We start from the raw sequence: 14,742 nt of genomic DNA on the forward strand, positions 1-14,742 counted from the left end.
AAAACCTAACTCTTACAGTTTATGGCATCCCAACCCAAGATGAGATCCTGTCATGCGATCAGTTCTGAACAGCCAATACTTGGCAACATAATTAATGAAGGGATAATTCAAATTGATTATATGTTTAAGCTACAGAATGTTATAAAAGCTTTGACAATTGCAGGTATTGCACATTTTAAAATACTTGTCAAAAGAACAGAATTTGTAATCTACATGGTGGTGATGTTTAGCTTTTCTGTTTTCAGGAATCTATTGCTGTGGACCGGCTCCAGTTAAAGCAATTAAACGTGGAGATATCGATCAGAAATTTGATAGCCCGTTTGTCTTTGCCGAAGTCAACGCAGATTACGTGTCGTGGCTACTCCGCAAAGATGGAACAAAAAGGCAGATCACGGTTAACCATCGACTAGTTGGTCAGAAAATCAGTACGAAGGCTATTGGCACTGATGAGCGTGAAGATATCACAGACAATTACAAACATGCAGAGGGTAAGCTGTGATCAGGCTGACATCATAATTGGCATCAACATCAAAGGTTACGGGAAATACTTAAACAAGACTAGCGAGCTATATTTAATCATTGTTAAGTAGATAATTGAGTGACTGAATTATCCTTGGATACAGATATGTTACTACAGACTCAAGCGCATTTTATCGGGAGGGGAAGAGGTGGTGAATAGAAAGTATTTGTTACACAGTTGAAACCACACTAAAAAGCAGATCACGAGTATATCAAAACCGTTAAAGTGTATTTTGGGTGTTAATACTAGTGGGTGGCATGGTGGCACAGTCATTGCATGGCAGAATCTCAACTTGGATTCAGATGCCATAAACTGTAAGAGTTAGGTTTTTAAAACAGAATGCCACCATCTAAATCTCACCGCACCAGGGACCTGGGTTCGATTCCCAGCTTGAGTCACTGTCTGTGTGGAGTCTGCATGTTCTCCTGAGTCTGCGTGGGCTTCCTCCAGGTGCTCCAGTTTCCGAAAGACATGTTGGTTAGATGCATTGGCCATGCTAAATTCTCCCTCAGTGTACCCAAACAGGCACCGGAGCGTGGCGACTGGGGGATTTTCACAGTACCTTCATTGCGCTGCTTATGTAAGTCTACTTGTGACACTAATAAATAAACTTTAAAACCTTGGAAAATTGAGACTGAGGAAGGCTGTTTGCCAAATGCTAACTTCAGGATCATCCTTCAATACGCATACCCTTTAGAGTTCATTGTACACAAGAGTGTCTTTATCAGAAGTGCTTTCCAAGATCAAACAGCTTCAAAAAAAATTGATATTTGTAACTTTATTCGTTTTTGTCAAGGAGAAAGTAAAATGACCCTGGTCTAAGGCCACCATTTAGGAGAAAGTGCTCTTTGACCTGCTGAATGTTTCCATTTCACTGGAGGGATTAGAGGAGCTGAAGTCATTCTTCTTTATAGTAAAGGAAGTCAAGGAGAGATTTAATAGAGTTGATCAAAACTCATCAAAGGTTTTAATGGAGTAAATAAAGAGAGACTATCTCTGTTGCAGGAGGTTTGAATGAGCATCAGGTTAACAATTGTTTCTAAATTTGTGCATAACTATAACATAATACCCTTGAAAATTAAGATTATAGAATCCTTAACATGCAGAAGGAGGTCATTCAGCCCATCGAGTCTGCACCAACTCTTATCCAGACTTACCACATAACCCCACGTATTTACCCTATTAATCCCCCTAACCTATATATCTTAGGACACAAAGGGGCAATTTACCATGGCCAGTCAGCCTAACCTGAACAGTTTTTGGACTGTGGGAGGAAACTGGGGCTACGGAGGAAACCCACGTAGACACGGGGAGAATGTGCAAACTCCGCACAGACAGTGATCTGAGGCTGGAATTGAACCCGGGTCCCTGGTGCTGTGAGGCAGCACTGCTAACCACTGTGCCACTGTTGTACCCAAATGTTTAAAAATAGGAATGTTTTATACTTAAGTGGGAGGACCAAATCTTTAAACAGGGAAGAACATTTTGAATTTCTATTAGGTTTCTGTTTTGGACAGAAACTGATCAATTCTGTAGGTATGAGTTAAAAGTTGGGAAATTTTGCTAAAAAAAGGAGAAAGAATGTTTTCTGTCCTAATGTATCCACAATTAATCAATTTTACAAAGGTTCCAAGGAAGAAAGGGAGGCTTTCACAAGAGCAGACATGAAGAACAAACTGATTCAAGAGCCAGAGAAGAAATTATTAATAAAATTGAAAATGGAGAAAATCAACATGAATGGAACCAACTTTGATGTCTCTGCTGTCCTCATGAACCAGACTTCAGTGGTGAAGAACTGCAGGTTGATCCTTTGTGCCCAAACAATTATGTACAATGGGCAATCAATTCAAGAATGTGGCTGGAAAGATCTAGCCAGTGTCACAATTGGACCGCATGAAGGTAACGCCAATTATGCATCTCAGCGTATTTTGACTTTGAGAAAGGGACAAATAATGATTAAAATACGTCATCGTGAAGCCAAGTCATTGTAAGGCCCAGGGAATGGAAATGGTTCCAACTTCATCTCTAACTCTAAACTGCATTGAGTATGGATGATTAGGCGCTACTCTCTTGAAACACCACCAGGAGAGTAGAGAGAGGCTGCAGGGGATTGGAGAGGTTTTTGGGAAGGTAAACAGTAGCTCCCAGAGGAAGTTGGTGAGAGTGGTTGCAGAGGTGAGAGGGGTTTCAGGGAGGTTGTGAGGAAGGGAGAACGGTTTTAAACCTGTCAACAAAGGAAATACTCAGCTAACCGGGAGCCAGGAAAACTTGGAAGTCACTGAGTTAATTAATTTCTTGCAAATCAATTTGGGATCTGTAGCTTCAGGCTACATAAGTTCACGAACTATAATATATGGAATAAAAATAGAGGACGATATTGTAATGAATACTGTGTTAATAGGATAATTTAATACTGAAGTTTTATTTCGTGTTTATGCATTTATGTGTTATATCTGCAAGCTTTTCGCACTATGAAATTCATGCTGTGAATTACTCAGTGCACTGATTTTGTTAGACAATGGGCTGAATTTTATGCACTGGACTACAGAACTGACAGTCAATCAGAGAGTAAAGATATCAGATGTATTTTTGCATGGAAAATACTTAAAACTGAATTTAATAATGTACCACTATTTCATTTCTATAGAGAAAACTGAGAGTCTGCAGGTACTTTACTCAAACTATGGACAATCCCTGTCAGAACACAATCAGATTCTCATTGTGGCCCTTGCAATGGAGTATGAGGTGGAAGAATTAGTGGTTTCCAGGAAAGTGATTACTCTCCAGAATCCAACTCTACACATTAAGGTGATGATAACTGAGAAATATGGTTGGTTATAACATCCCACCGGAACAATGTTCCATGCATGCGATACCTTATGAAATAAATAGCATTTGTAAATTTCTAGATCTTATGCCATCAGTTGGCATACTTTTGTGGCTCAGCTCTGGCACTGCCGAAACCTGGGCACAAAACCAGCAGAATGCTTAAGGAAAATACATAAACAGAAATTTTGTCTGTTTCACTGGCCATTCTGTTGAAATAGGGCTGTAGTTGTTCACATTATAGCTGTGCCTTCCACACAAGGCTGGGGTAGTTGGACACGGTAATGTCCAACTACACTTCCTTTCTATTAACTTCTAGTACCAAAGAATCTGGACCCGAACCCATTGGACTACGGTGATGCCAATACCAGACGTGCAAAATCCTCTGATTGAGCAGTGAAATGTTGTTCCTTACTATCAGAAGATATTTGTGATATGTTACATATGGTTACACACTCCAAAATAAAGAGAGGGAAAATGTGACTTCTGAGAATCTAACCTACATTCACATGCCTTGGTCCACATTTAATGATGGACCTCAGCCTAAAACAGGATTGAGGACATTGCATCTGAGAGCTTTGTTCAAATATATTACAGGCAGTCCCTGGGTTACGAACGAGTTCCGTTTTTAAGTCTGTCTGTAAGTTGAATTTGTATGTAAATCGGAACAGTTAACTATCCGGTAAACTTTGGTGAACCTCTCTGCATTAGGATCTTGCTCCTCTAACTTTGCCATCCCTGCTTCAATGAGACGAAAGGCTTCAGCTAATTCCTTCGTCAAAAACGTCTTGGGTTCTGGGGTTTCTAGGTCCTGGCCTTCTTCCTCAAATGCTATCATCTGCTGCTCCAGCTCCATAAGGTCCTCATTGGTCAGTTCTTCGGCATGGGATTCAAGCAAGTCTAAGATATCATCTTCATTGATGTCTAACTGCAGCTGATTATTACCAATATCAACCACAGCTTGCCTGGCTTTGGCGATGTCGTCAGCTGTAAACCCCTTAAAACCATGTGCGAATTGGGGGCACAATTTGTTCCACACTCCTTTCATGTTGGTTGTCTTCACTTCCTCCCAAGAATCTGCAATGTTTTTAATGCCATCGTAGATGTTGTAATTCCTCCAGAACTCCTTTAAGGTAATTGCATCATCTTGGGTAGCCCTGACTGCTTGTGAGAAGGTCCGGCGTAAATATTAAGCCCTAAAGGAGGCTATGACCCCCTGATCCATTGGCTGAAGTAGTGATGTGGTGTTGGGTGGTAAAATTTACATTGAGGTGAAGGTCATCTAAAGTGCTTGGATGTCCGGGGGCGTCGTCTCCGATTGCTTTATTATTTCCACTTTTGTTTCAATCGTGATCGTTTTCCTTTTCTTCGATGCATCACCATCACTTGCATCAGATTTACGCTTTGGAGCCATGATTACGAGGGTAAACACACAAAAAATTTAAGTCAAAACACAACGCACACAACAGTGTTTACGCGATCTGACTTAAAATGGTGACGACGGCGTGGCGTTGTTCTCCCTCGGGCCGACGAACCGCTGAAAACGCACAGTGTTTTGAGCATTGCGCAATGTAGTCCGCCCGTTCGTTAGTACGAACCATTGTATGTAACTCGATTTTTAAAAATAATAGGCTTTACGGAGGTCGGTACGTAAGTACGGGCATTCGTAAGTTGGGCGTTCGTAACCCAGGGACTGCCTGTATTGAGTTTACCTGAGTTAACCTTCAGCAAAGAAATGTGTTCAAGCATACAAATGAGGAAGCCTGCAGTGTCTCTCACAACACATTTTCAATGGCTGCTCATGCATTTGCACCAATTACCGCCTATACTTCCTCCAACCTTACCTTTTCTTTCTCATTTATTTTCATATCCAGCCATATAAAAGTTTGCATTTTGCCAATTTCTACCGCACAACTCCAACACAAGTAGGATAGTGTTCAATTTTACACTGCCGTTTTACCTTCCTTTTCCAATTATGAACATGCACATTTCCTACCAATGACTTCCGCACTCACTAGTCAATGACCCCAAAGCTGCCTTTATAACTTTATTCCTGCTCTTTACTTCAAAATGTTATTAATCTATCCCTACTCCAATCCTATTAAGCATAATTACATGCTACCCACCTTCCATCAATTATTGGCCCCAATGCCCAATAGTTACCTACGTAATACTCACTTGCCCTTAATTTTTGATCCACTACACTGATTCCAAACATGCAAAGAAGTCTAAATATTTGTGAAAGACAAAATTAGTTTTACCCAAAATTTTGCCAAACGCATTATTGCAAATGTGCTTTCTTGCAGTCCCCCAGCTTAAATCCTGCCAGAGGGGCCTGGGTCTTGAGTTTTGCTCCATTGCTGGTGTCCTGGGAAAACTGGACTCAGCTCCCACTCCCATTCTGCTGCCACCTTTTGTGCCCCCTCTCTCATATTGCCACAACCAGATAGCCCACCTTACCCTTCCCTGGTAGAGCCTAACACTTCCACTTTTCATTCCTACCGTGCCTGACCTTCCTTCCATACTGACATCCCACGGCTGTGCTGAATGGCAAATATTACCTCGGTCGCCCTCAAGCAAATGTCATAGTGGATCTTATAATGGACTGCTTTAAAATAGGAACATGATATATTGTTCAACAGAGTAGGAATTAAGATTAAAGGAGCTAAAATTTAAAAATTTAGAGCACACAAACCATTGCCAGGGCAGCATCTGGTGTGTAGTTTGTTCTTGTATGCAAAAAGAAATAGATGTTGGCTGGAATTTTTCAGTGCTCTCCCCTCCCCTGTGGTGGGTTTTCTTGTGATGGAGGCATTGGCTAAAGGTAGGATCTTCCAGCTCTGCCAAAGTCAATGGCCATTTGCATGGCTTGCCCATTCCACCACAAGGGAACCCACGGCAGGGGTTGGCTTTGGCAGGACCAGAGAGGTCCTGCTGGCAGAAAGGGCAGGAAAATCCTACCTATTATTTTATTAATTGAATCAGTTTCTAATAGTTTCATTTCAAAATTGTTTATCTTCATGGACAGAGCAAAATATGTCCCTTATTCGCTTCATCAAAAGTAAAAAGAAATTATGCTTTTTCAGATCCTAGGAGAGCCGTTGCAGTACCGAGATCTAATAGCAGAAATTAGCTTTACCAATCCGATGCCAGAGAGTTTGTGCAATGGTACATTCCTGGTGGAGGGAGCTGGCCTCACTGATGAGCAGAAGGTTCCATGTCCGTAAGTAGAACTGGTAGTTTTGACTATCTGGGTAAAACTGATTCGCAAGATTTTCTGCTTCTGTCCAAATTCAGTGACTTGAGCACATAATCAAGGCCAACACTTCAGGGCAAAGGTCCACTGTTGGAGGTGCTGTCTTGTGGGTTAGAAATTAGGCTGGTTCCCACACTGTCCTCTCATGGGTACGACACAAGATTAAAGAAGAGCAAGGAATTTCTCCCCAGAGTCCTGGCCAGTATTCATCCCTCAGCCAACTTAATCTAAAACAGATTGTCTGGTCAATGTAACATTGTAGTTTGTGAGAACATGCTTTGCACTAATACGGTGTATTTTCCAGTTTGCAATGCTGACTGCATTTCATTGAACTTCATTGGCTGTGAAGTATTTTGGGAGATTTTAAAGTTATGAAATGTGTTCCTTTTTCTCCTTTGTCTACCAGCCAATTCTTCAACATTTAGTCAATTAAAAAAAACACAGAATTAACTCCGCAAAGTGGCTCAGTGAATAAAAAAATGCCCAGTATGGAACTCAGTCATTCAAGGTCAACCTCCATGCTATTCTCTTGGCTGATTTGTCATACAACACTCATATAATGCTACAAATCACAGTTAATGTTCTCGGAGAATGAATACTTAAGATACGACATCCTTACATTCCCGATTATAGCAGAGGTGTTAACCCATTCAAATTAATTTAGTTAACATATACGATCATTTCTGAGCTAAATTTTCCATTATTAATGACACATCTCAGAATTGTGAGCAATGAAAATAATTTTCCAATTACTGTAATGTCTTCCCCGCTCACATTTTTTAAGATTATTTCTTCATATGGGTATCATCTCCTCAGATTGAGCTATCCAGTCAAATTTAATTTCCCTTCCTTTCAATTATTCTTTCTTTAATTGTTCTTTCTCTAACATTTATCCAAATCCCTTTAAATAATTTGATAGCCTCTGCTGCCAAAGACAATCGTGATAAAGCATTGCAAGCTCTTAACGAGCCTTTTCATGCAAAAAATTATTTTAACTTCCCCTTTTTCTTTGCTACTGATTGACCAATCATTGAAAACAAACTTTCACAACCTGAAAGGGGCAACGGAAGCAGGTTCAATGGTAACTTTCAGAGGAGAATTAGATGAACATATGAAATGAAAAGAATTGCTGTGCTATAGAGAAAGAGCAGGGAAATTGAATTATAAGGAGAGGCTGGATAGACAGGGACTTTTTCCCTGGAGCGTAGGAGGCTTAGGGGTGATCTTATCGATCTTATGAAGGGCACAGATCGGTTAGATAGTCAACATCTTTTCCCAAAGGTAGGAGAGTCTAAAACTAAAGGGCATAGGTTTCAGGTGAAAGGGGAGAGATACAAAAGTGTCCAGAGGGGCAATATTTTCACACAGAGCGTGGTGAGTGTCTGGAACAAGCTGCCAGAGGTAGTAGTAGTAGAAGCGGTTACAATTTTGTCTTTTAAAAAGCATCTAGACAGTTAAATGAGTAAGATGGGTATAGAGTGATATGGGCCAAACACAGGCAATTGCGACTAGCTGAGTGGTAAAAAAAAGGGCGGCATGGACAAGTTGTGCTGAAGGGCCTGTTTCCATGCTGTAAACCTCTATGACTCTATGTGCCCTATTTTTCCATTTTGATACTATATGTTAGGTGGACTTGAAACTGGTAGTGTTTCAGGTCCGACTTTTAGACCTGTTCTCAGGCGCCCCCGTACACACTATGCCTGCAAAAATATCAGCGAGTCCGAATCACGCTGCATAAGCCTGTGGGTGGGGATTAAAGCGCCCAAAATCCTGCAACTGCGTCTCCAACTGTGGATGCGCAGAAAAAAAATTATAGAACGCTACTCCCCTGCCACATCCTCCTGGGCTGGATAATGCCTCTCCCTGGCTCCCACAACATTACTGACCCCCTTATCCCCCCACCCCGTGCCACCCAGACCAATTGCGGGCCCCTCCCCTTCCCGACCAATCTCAAGCAGAGTGGCAGCAGGCCCCCTTCACCCCCCCCCCCTGATCTCAAGCAGTGTGATCCACCCTCCCCCTTTCCCCCTCTTCCCCTCCGATCTCAGGCAGAATAATCCACCCTCCTCTTTCCCTGATCTCAGACAGAGTGGCAGCGGACCCCCCCCCGCCAATCTTAAGCAGAGAGCCAGCGGACACTAGATACTTACCTCCTCACTACCCTCCCGAACTGGAGCGTCTGAATCGGACTGATATGGAGCATGTCTGTTTTGCACCGATTCCGGATGGGTGAACGCAGTGGTAAAGGGGGAAGTGCTGGTAAAGCTGGGCGTCAGCCCATTATGTCAATTTAAATGCATGCAAATTTATTTAAATGGGTGTCATGCCCATTTTGGACGCGGCCCCGATCGCGGCCATTTTCACACCTTGGTAAAGGGCGAACCGGAGGCGGGCGCAGATTGCGCCACTCGCCTCATGCCCAACTTTACCAAGTTTTTGCGCCCAAAAACAGATGCAACGCGATGATAAAATCAGTCCCTATGATTCTAAGTGGGTCTAATTGATTTGTTCTTTTAAAGAGCCAGCACTGGCCTAAACTGCCTTCCGTTAATCCATATTTTCCCTCTTAAGATTGCAAAGCAGAGTGGGGACTTTCCTTCTTTGGCACCCTGCGACAGCAGTAATGGATTTAGAATAAAGTAGATGGAGCTTTCAGGGTACAAATGCGACTCTGTAGAAACAGTTCTGCCAGTGCTAAAACATCAAGTGAGAAAAGGAAAATACAGATTCCCAAACTCCTGGCACTTGGTTTCCCTGCGCTGTTCTTTTCTCCCCACAAAGAAAATGGAAGAATGTTGTCACATATTGAGACAAAATCCATACAAAGATAAGTGTGACGGCATGGTAGTGTTTAATTTTCTATTGGCTTTTATTTTAAAATACACTCTCAGGATGCCTCAGTGCCGGCAAGGTCACAGTTAATTCTCAACCCTAGTTGGCCTGAGGACGTAGTTGGATGACTGAAGCTCTTGTGTTGCTGGTATATCCCCTGGGATATTAAGCAGAATATTGATGTAATAAGTCTTCGGAGGCATAAAGTCCCTTCACCAAAATCCCTTTATTTACAATTCCAACAGCAGTACATAGAGTGCTATCAGTCAGCAAGTCTACCTTTGAGAGTGTTGGAGGAACTCACACACCCAGTTAAATACAAGGAATATACTCCCTGATTGGCCCATCAATTGACTCCTTAATCAGGGAGTTCATACTCCAATAGGCCAACCTCAATGGCCTGATTGAAGTCATTACAATTAAAGCACATCAAACTGTTTGACTGGTGGATTTTCTATTTGTCTGGCCTCAGTTGAAGTTGAACGATTACCAACTCAATAATGGATGCCATATATTTAAGTCACTAAATAAAAATATCTGCTGACTTCCCACTTTGTTTGTTTCAGGGTACAGTCAATTGCACCAGGGCAGGAGGTGAAAGTGAGGGTTACATGTAACCCTCAGAAACCAGGCCTGAGGAAATTGACCGTGGATTTTGACTGCAACAAACTGAAGGACGTGAAGGGTTTCAAAAATGTTATTGTCAGACCAATGGACAAATAATGGATCTGTCAGCCATCTTCAACAAATGTTGTATTGGAGACAGTGCCTTTAAGAAGAGAAGGGAAAATTACACAGATTTATCAACAGAGATTTAAGTTCTGCATTCCTCTCTCTGTTCCTTAAAATATTTCAACAATAGATTAAGCATTTAACTGATAAAATAAACCTCTGCTGTGCAGGTATATTCCATTTTGCTTCATATTATTCTAAGGACATAAATGTTCCTTACAATGGCTGCATTTGTCCTTGCTCTGTTTCGATTTATTACAATTGCATTTACTCAACACCCATATGATCTGAAATTATGTTATCTCTTAATGGTCCACCACAACTCAATAGATACAAGATTCCTCCTTCATGGATGGAATGACACAGGCAACAGATGATATTTGACTCATACGTTTATACGTGTATTGTAGCTCATAGCAGGTTAGAAAGTAACCAGAGATTGGATCAAGCCATTTCACCTATCACATCAAATGTATTAACCAGCCTCCCATCCATTGACTATTTCTACACTTCCTGCTGGCTCGGCAAAGCAGCCAGCATAATTAAGGACTTCACGCACCCTGGACATTCTCTCTTCTACTTTCTCCTGTCTGGAAAGATACAAAGGTCTGAGGTCAAGTACCAACCGACTCAGGAACAGCTTCTTCCCTGCTGCTGTCAGACTTTTGAATGGACTTACCTTGCATTAAGTTGATCATTCTTTACACCCGAGCTATGACTGTAATACTACATTCTGCACTCTCTCGTTTCCTTCTCTATGAATGGTATGCTTTGTCTGTATAGTGCACAAGAAACAATACTTTTCACTATGTTAATACATGTGACAATAATAAATCAAATCAAAATCAAAAACTGACCAACAATGGCATCGCTGAGTCAAGGTTCTGGACTTAGCCCAATGGTAGTGCTCTTACCTCTGAGTCGCAAGTGGTGGGTTTAAGGCCCATTCCAGCAACCTAAGTAATAAAGTGCAGTACATGGGGAGTGTGGTACTGTTGAAGATGCTTTATATTTGGATGAGACATTAAACTGAAGTCCTTTCTACCCCTTCAGGTGGACTTTAAAGATCCCACAGCATTATTATTTTCATGATGTGGAGATGCTGGTGTTTGACTGGGGTGGGCACAATAAGAAGTCTCATAACTCCAGGTTAAAGTCCAACAGATTTATTTGGTATCACAAGCTTTTGGAACGCTGCTCCTTCATCAGGTGAGTCACCTGATGAAGGAGTAGCACTCCGAAAGCTTGTGATACGAAATAAACCTGTTGGACTTTAACCTGGTATTGTGAGACTCCTTATTATTTTCAAAGAAGTAGCTGTATAAATATTGATTCTTTATTTTCATCTGAGTCAGCTTCAGGAACTTTCATTTGTTGGGTGTGGATCACAGTTAAAGATTTTTCATGTGAATATATTTGTCATTTTAATGGCAATAGTACTTTTTCTAATTGACAGGATGCTCGGCTGCTAATGGCCCTTTGTAATCAAATTGCTCGATTTATCAGATTTTCCTTTGCCTTCATCAACATCAATCTTTTATAGAGGGCTATAATATGTTGTACTGTTTATCTGATCAATAAAAGATGTTGCAAAGAATAGACTGGAGTACCATGGCTTTCTTCAAACTGTTCTGTCATATGTTTCTCTAACTTTAAATAGATACCTCCTCCTTTTCCATTTGTAAATACTTTCCTGCTAATCCTCAAGCCTGTGTCTCTTGAAGAGTGAAGGTAGCAGTTCTATTTAAAGACCTCTGACACTCGTAAACCTATCCTGAAGAGACTGGAGCCAATTGCCTGGTCATGTAAATCCCCAATTTCCCCTCTTAATCTGTGAGACTCTGGAATTTTTAAGAGCTGCACATTTTACTCTTCTCTGTAACTCTGGGTACAGGCTGGCATAATTGCAAAGGGGTTTTGATCTTCCTGGGTTAATTATATTGCTGATCCTGTTAGCAAACTCCACTGGAATGCAACATTCCAACAACCGTTCTAACAACATGCTCTGAGTCATATGAAGTACCACAAAAGTGGTTCAAACATCAGAACTAGATGAACAAACCAAAGGTCTGCTCGATTATTTCTCTACCTCACAATCAAGTGTCTCTACACTCTTTTTATGGGGGTGGGGAGGAAGGGTTACTGTGATAGCTGTGAGAAACTGACAACCAACAAAGCAGATAAACGAATAGGGGTTTATTTGAGGGAAGGTAACTATATACCAGACAGAGATAAGAATGCTTCCTAACTCCACGACTCCGAGACTCCCACTGCCAGAAAGCTCACGTTCCTGCTCTCAATTTGCACCTCTCGCCACGATTAGCCCTTTTTGGGGTTCGAAACAACAGAACTTTCAAACCAAAGAAGAACGTTCCGGAGGGTTCGCACCAATATGAACTGCTGAAGCAACCTTGGGCAGTGGTAACCTTCGCCAGGCTGTTATGCTACCAGAAGGCGAGGATCCCTTAAAGGTGGATGCTACCATACTATCCTTTAAGTCCGTAATTAATATTTTACACTGACAACAAAACTATTTACAATATTATGCAGCAAAGGAAAGAAAATTAATGCAGTCTCGCATAAAGTACGTCAGTCTGGAGACATTGGGGGGCAATCTTATGAAAAGATTTCGAAGTCCAGGACGAGCGTGAAGACAGGAGAGTTTCTGATCTGCTTTTTGGGTGAGTCCAAATCTACAGCCTTATGCACTCAATGCATGAAAGAACAGCAAAAACTGTTTCTTGTAGGGGGGAGGGGCAGAGCTTAAATTGCCCAAACACTGGCTGAGAGCAGCAGAGGGCGCCATTGCGCATCCATAGGTCCCTCTACTTTGCGAGCAGAAAGACCTATCTATCAGCCTCTGCTGCTCTCATGGCCTAAAGCAGACCTCCCCCTCCTTTTCCCCACCCCCAGCTACTGCGGGGCCGTGGCCTATAGCGGACCCCACCTCCCACCCCCAGCTGGACTGATTGACCCCCATGAACCCCCCCAGCCCTCGCTCAGAGCGATCTACCCCCGTGACCCACCGACCACCCAGATCGATCTAAACCCGTGACAACCCCCCCTTGCACGGACTGATTTCCCCTCCATCCCCCACTGATCGCAGTGCAGAATGGCAACAGTTCCCCACTCGTCACCACAGATCGGCCCACCCCGATCTGGCCCCGTCCCCCAGAAAGCTCCACCCCCTCAGCCCCTCTCCCTTGGCACTACCCAGTGAATTCCCATCTTACACTCTTTGAGGCTATCAGGAAAACCTATGTCAATTCCAAATAATGGCAAGCATTGAGATGATTGCTGCAGTACTGTTGGACTGAGTTTTTGATTTGATTTGATTTGTTATTGTCACATGTATTGGCATACAGTGAAAAATATTGTTGCTTGCGTGCTTTATAGACAAAGCATACCGTTCATGGAGAAGGAAACGAGAGAGTGCAGGATGTAGTGTTACAGTCATAGCTAGGGTGTAGAGAAAGATCAACTTAATGCAAGGTAAGTCCATTCAAAAGTCTGACAGCTGCAGGGAAGAAGCTGTTCTTGAGTCGGTTGGTACGTGACCTCAGACTTTTGTATCTTTTTCCCGACGGGAGAAGGTGGAAGAGAGAATGTCCGGGGTGCGTGGGGTCCTTAATTATGCTGGCTGCTTTGCCGAGGCAGTGGGAAGTGTAGATAGGGTCAATGGATTGGAGGCTGGTTTGCGTGATGGATTGGGCTATATTCACGACCTTTTGTAGTTTCTTGCGGTCTTGGGCAGAGCAGGAGCCAGACCAAGCTGTGATGCAACCAGAAAGAATGCTTTCTATGGTGCATCTGTAAAAGCTGGTGAGAGTCGTAGCTACAGTAAGAAGTCTAACAACACCAGGTTAAAGTCCAACAGATTTATTTGGTAGCAAAAGCCACCAGCTTTCGGAACAGGCTGTTCCTTCGTCAGGTGGGTGGGAGTTCTGATCACAAACAGGGCACAAAGACACAAACTCAATTTACATGAATAATGATTGGAATGTGAGTATTTACAGCTAATCAATTCTTAAAGGTACAGACAATGTGAGTGGAGAGAGCATTAAGCACAGGTTAAAGAGATGTGTATTGTCTCCAGACAGGACAGCTAGTGCGATTCATAGCTGACATGCCAAATTTCCTTAGTCTTTTGAGAAAGTAGAGGCATTGGTGGGCTTTCTTAAACTATAGTGTCAGCATGGGTGGACCAAGACAGGTTGTTGGTGATCTGGACACCTAAAAACTTGAAGCTCTCGACCCTTTCTACTTTGTCCCTGTTGATGTAGACTGGGGCATGTTCTCCTCTACGCTTCCTGAAGTCAATGACAATCTCCTTCGTTTTGTTGACATTGAGGGAGAGATTATTGTTGCTGCATCAGTTAACCAGATTCTCTATCTCATTCCTGTACTCTGTCTCATCATTGTTTGAGATCCGACCCACTACGGGTGGTGTCGTCAGCAAACTTGAAAATTGAATTGGAGGGGAATTTGGCCACACAGTCATAGGTGTATAAGGAGTATAGTAGGGGGCTGAGAACACAGCTTTATGGGGCACCAGTGTTGAGGATGATCGTGGAGG

At 42.4% G+C, this 14,742-nt stretch overlaps 1 protein-coding gene across 1 annotated transcript in view; it reads left to right on the forward strand.

Moving 5' to 3' along the window:
• LOC144508466 (protein-glutamine gamma-glutamyltransferase 2-like) overlaps window positions 1-11,763 on the forward strand; it is a 65,732-nt gene extending 53,969 nt beyond the window's left edge. The window contains exons 9-13 of the mRNA XM_078236404.1: window positions 246-488; window positions 2,147-2,419; window positions 3,168-3,328; window positions 6,433-6,569; window positions 10,001-11,763. Of these exons, the coding sequence (XP_078092530.1) occupies window positions 246-488; window positions 2,147-2,419; window positions 3,168-3,328; window positions 6,433-6,569; window positions 10,001-10,157 (971 nt within the window). The 3' untranslated portion in view covers window positions 10,158-11,763. The remainder of the gene's footprint in view (window positions 1-245; window positions 489-2,146; window positions 2,420-3,167; window positions 3,329-6,432; window positions 6,570-10,000) is intronic.
• Window positions 11,764-14,742: the final 2,979 nt, after the last annotated feature.

Source organism: Mustelus asterias, chromosome 20 (genome assembly GCF_964213995.1).
Source record: "Mustelus asterias chromosome 20, sMusAst1.hap1.1, whole genome shotgun sequence".
Classification (NCBI taxonomy): domain Eukaryota; kingdom Metazoa; phylum Chordata; class Chondrichthyes; order Carcharhiniformes; family Triakidae; genus Mustelus; species Mustelus asterias.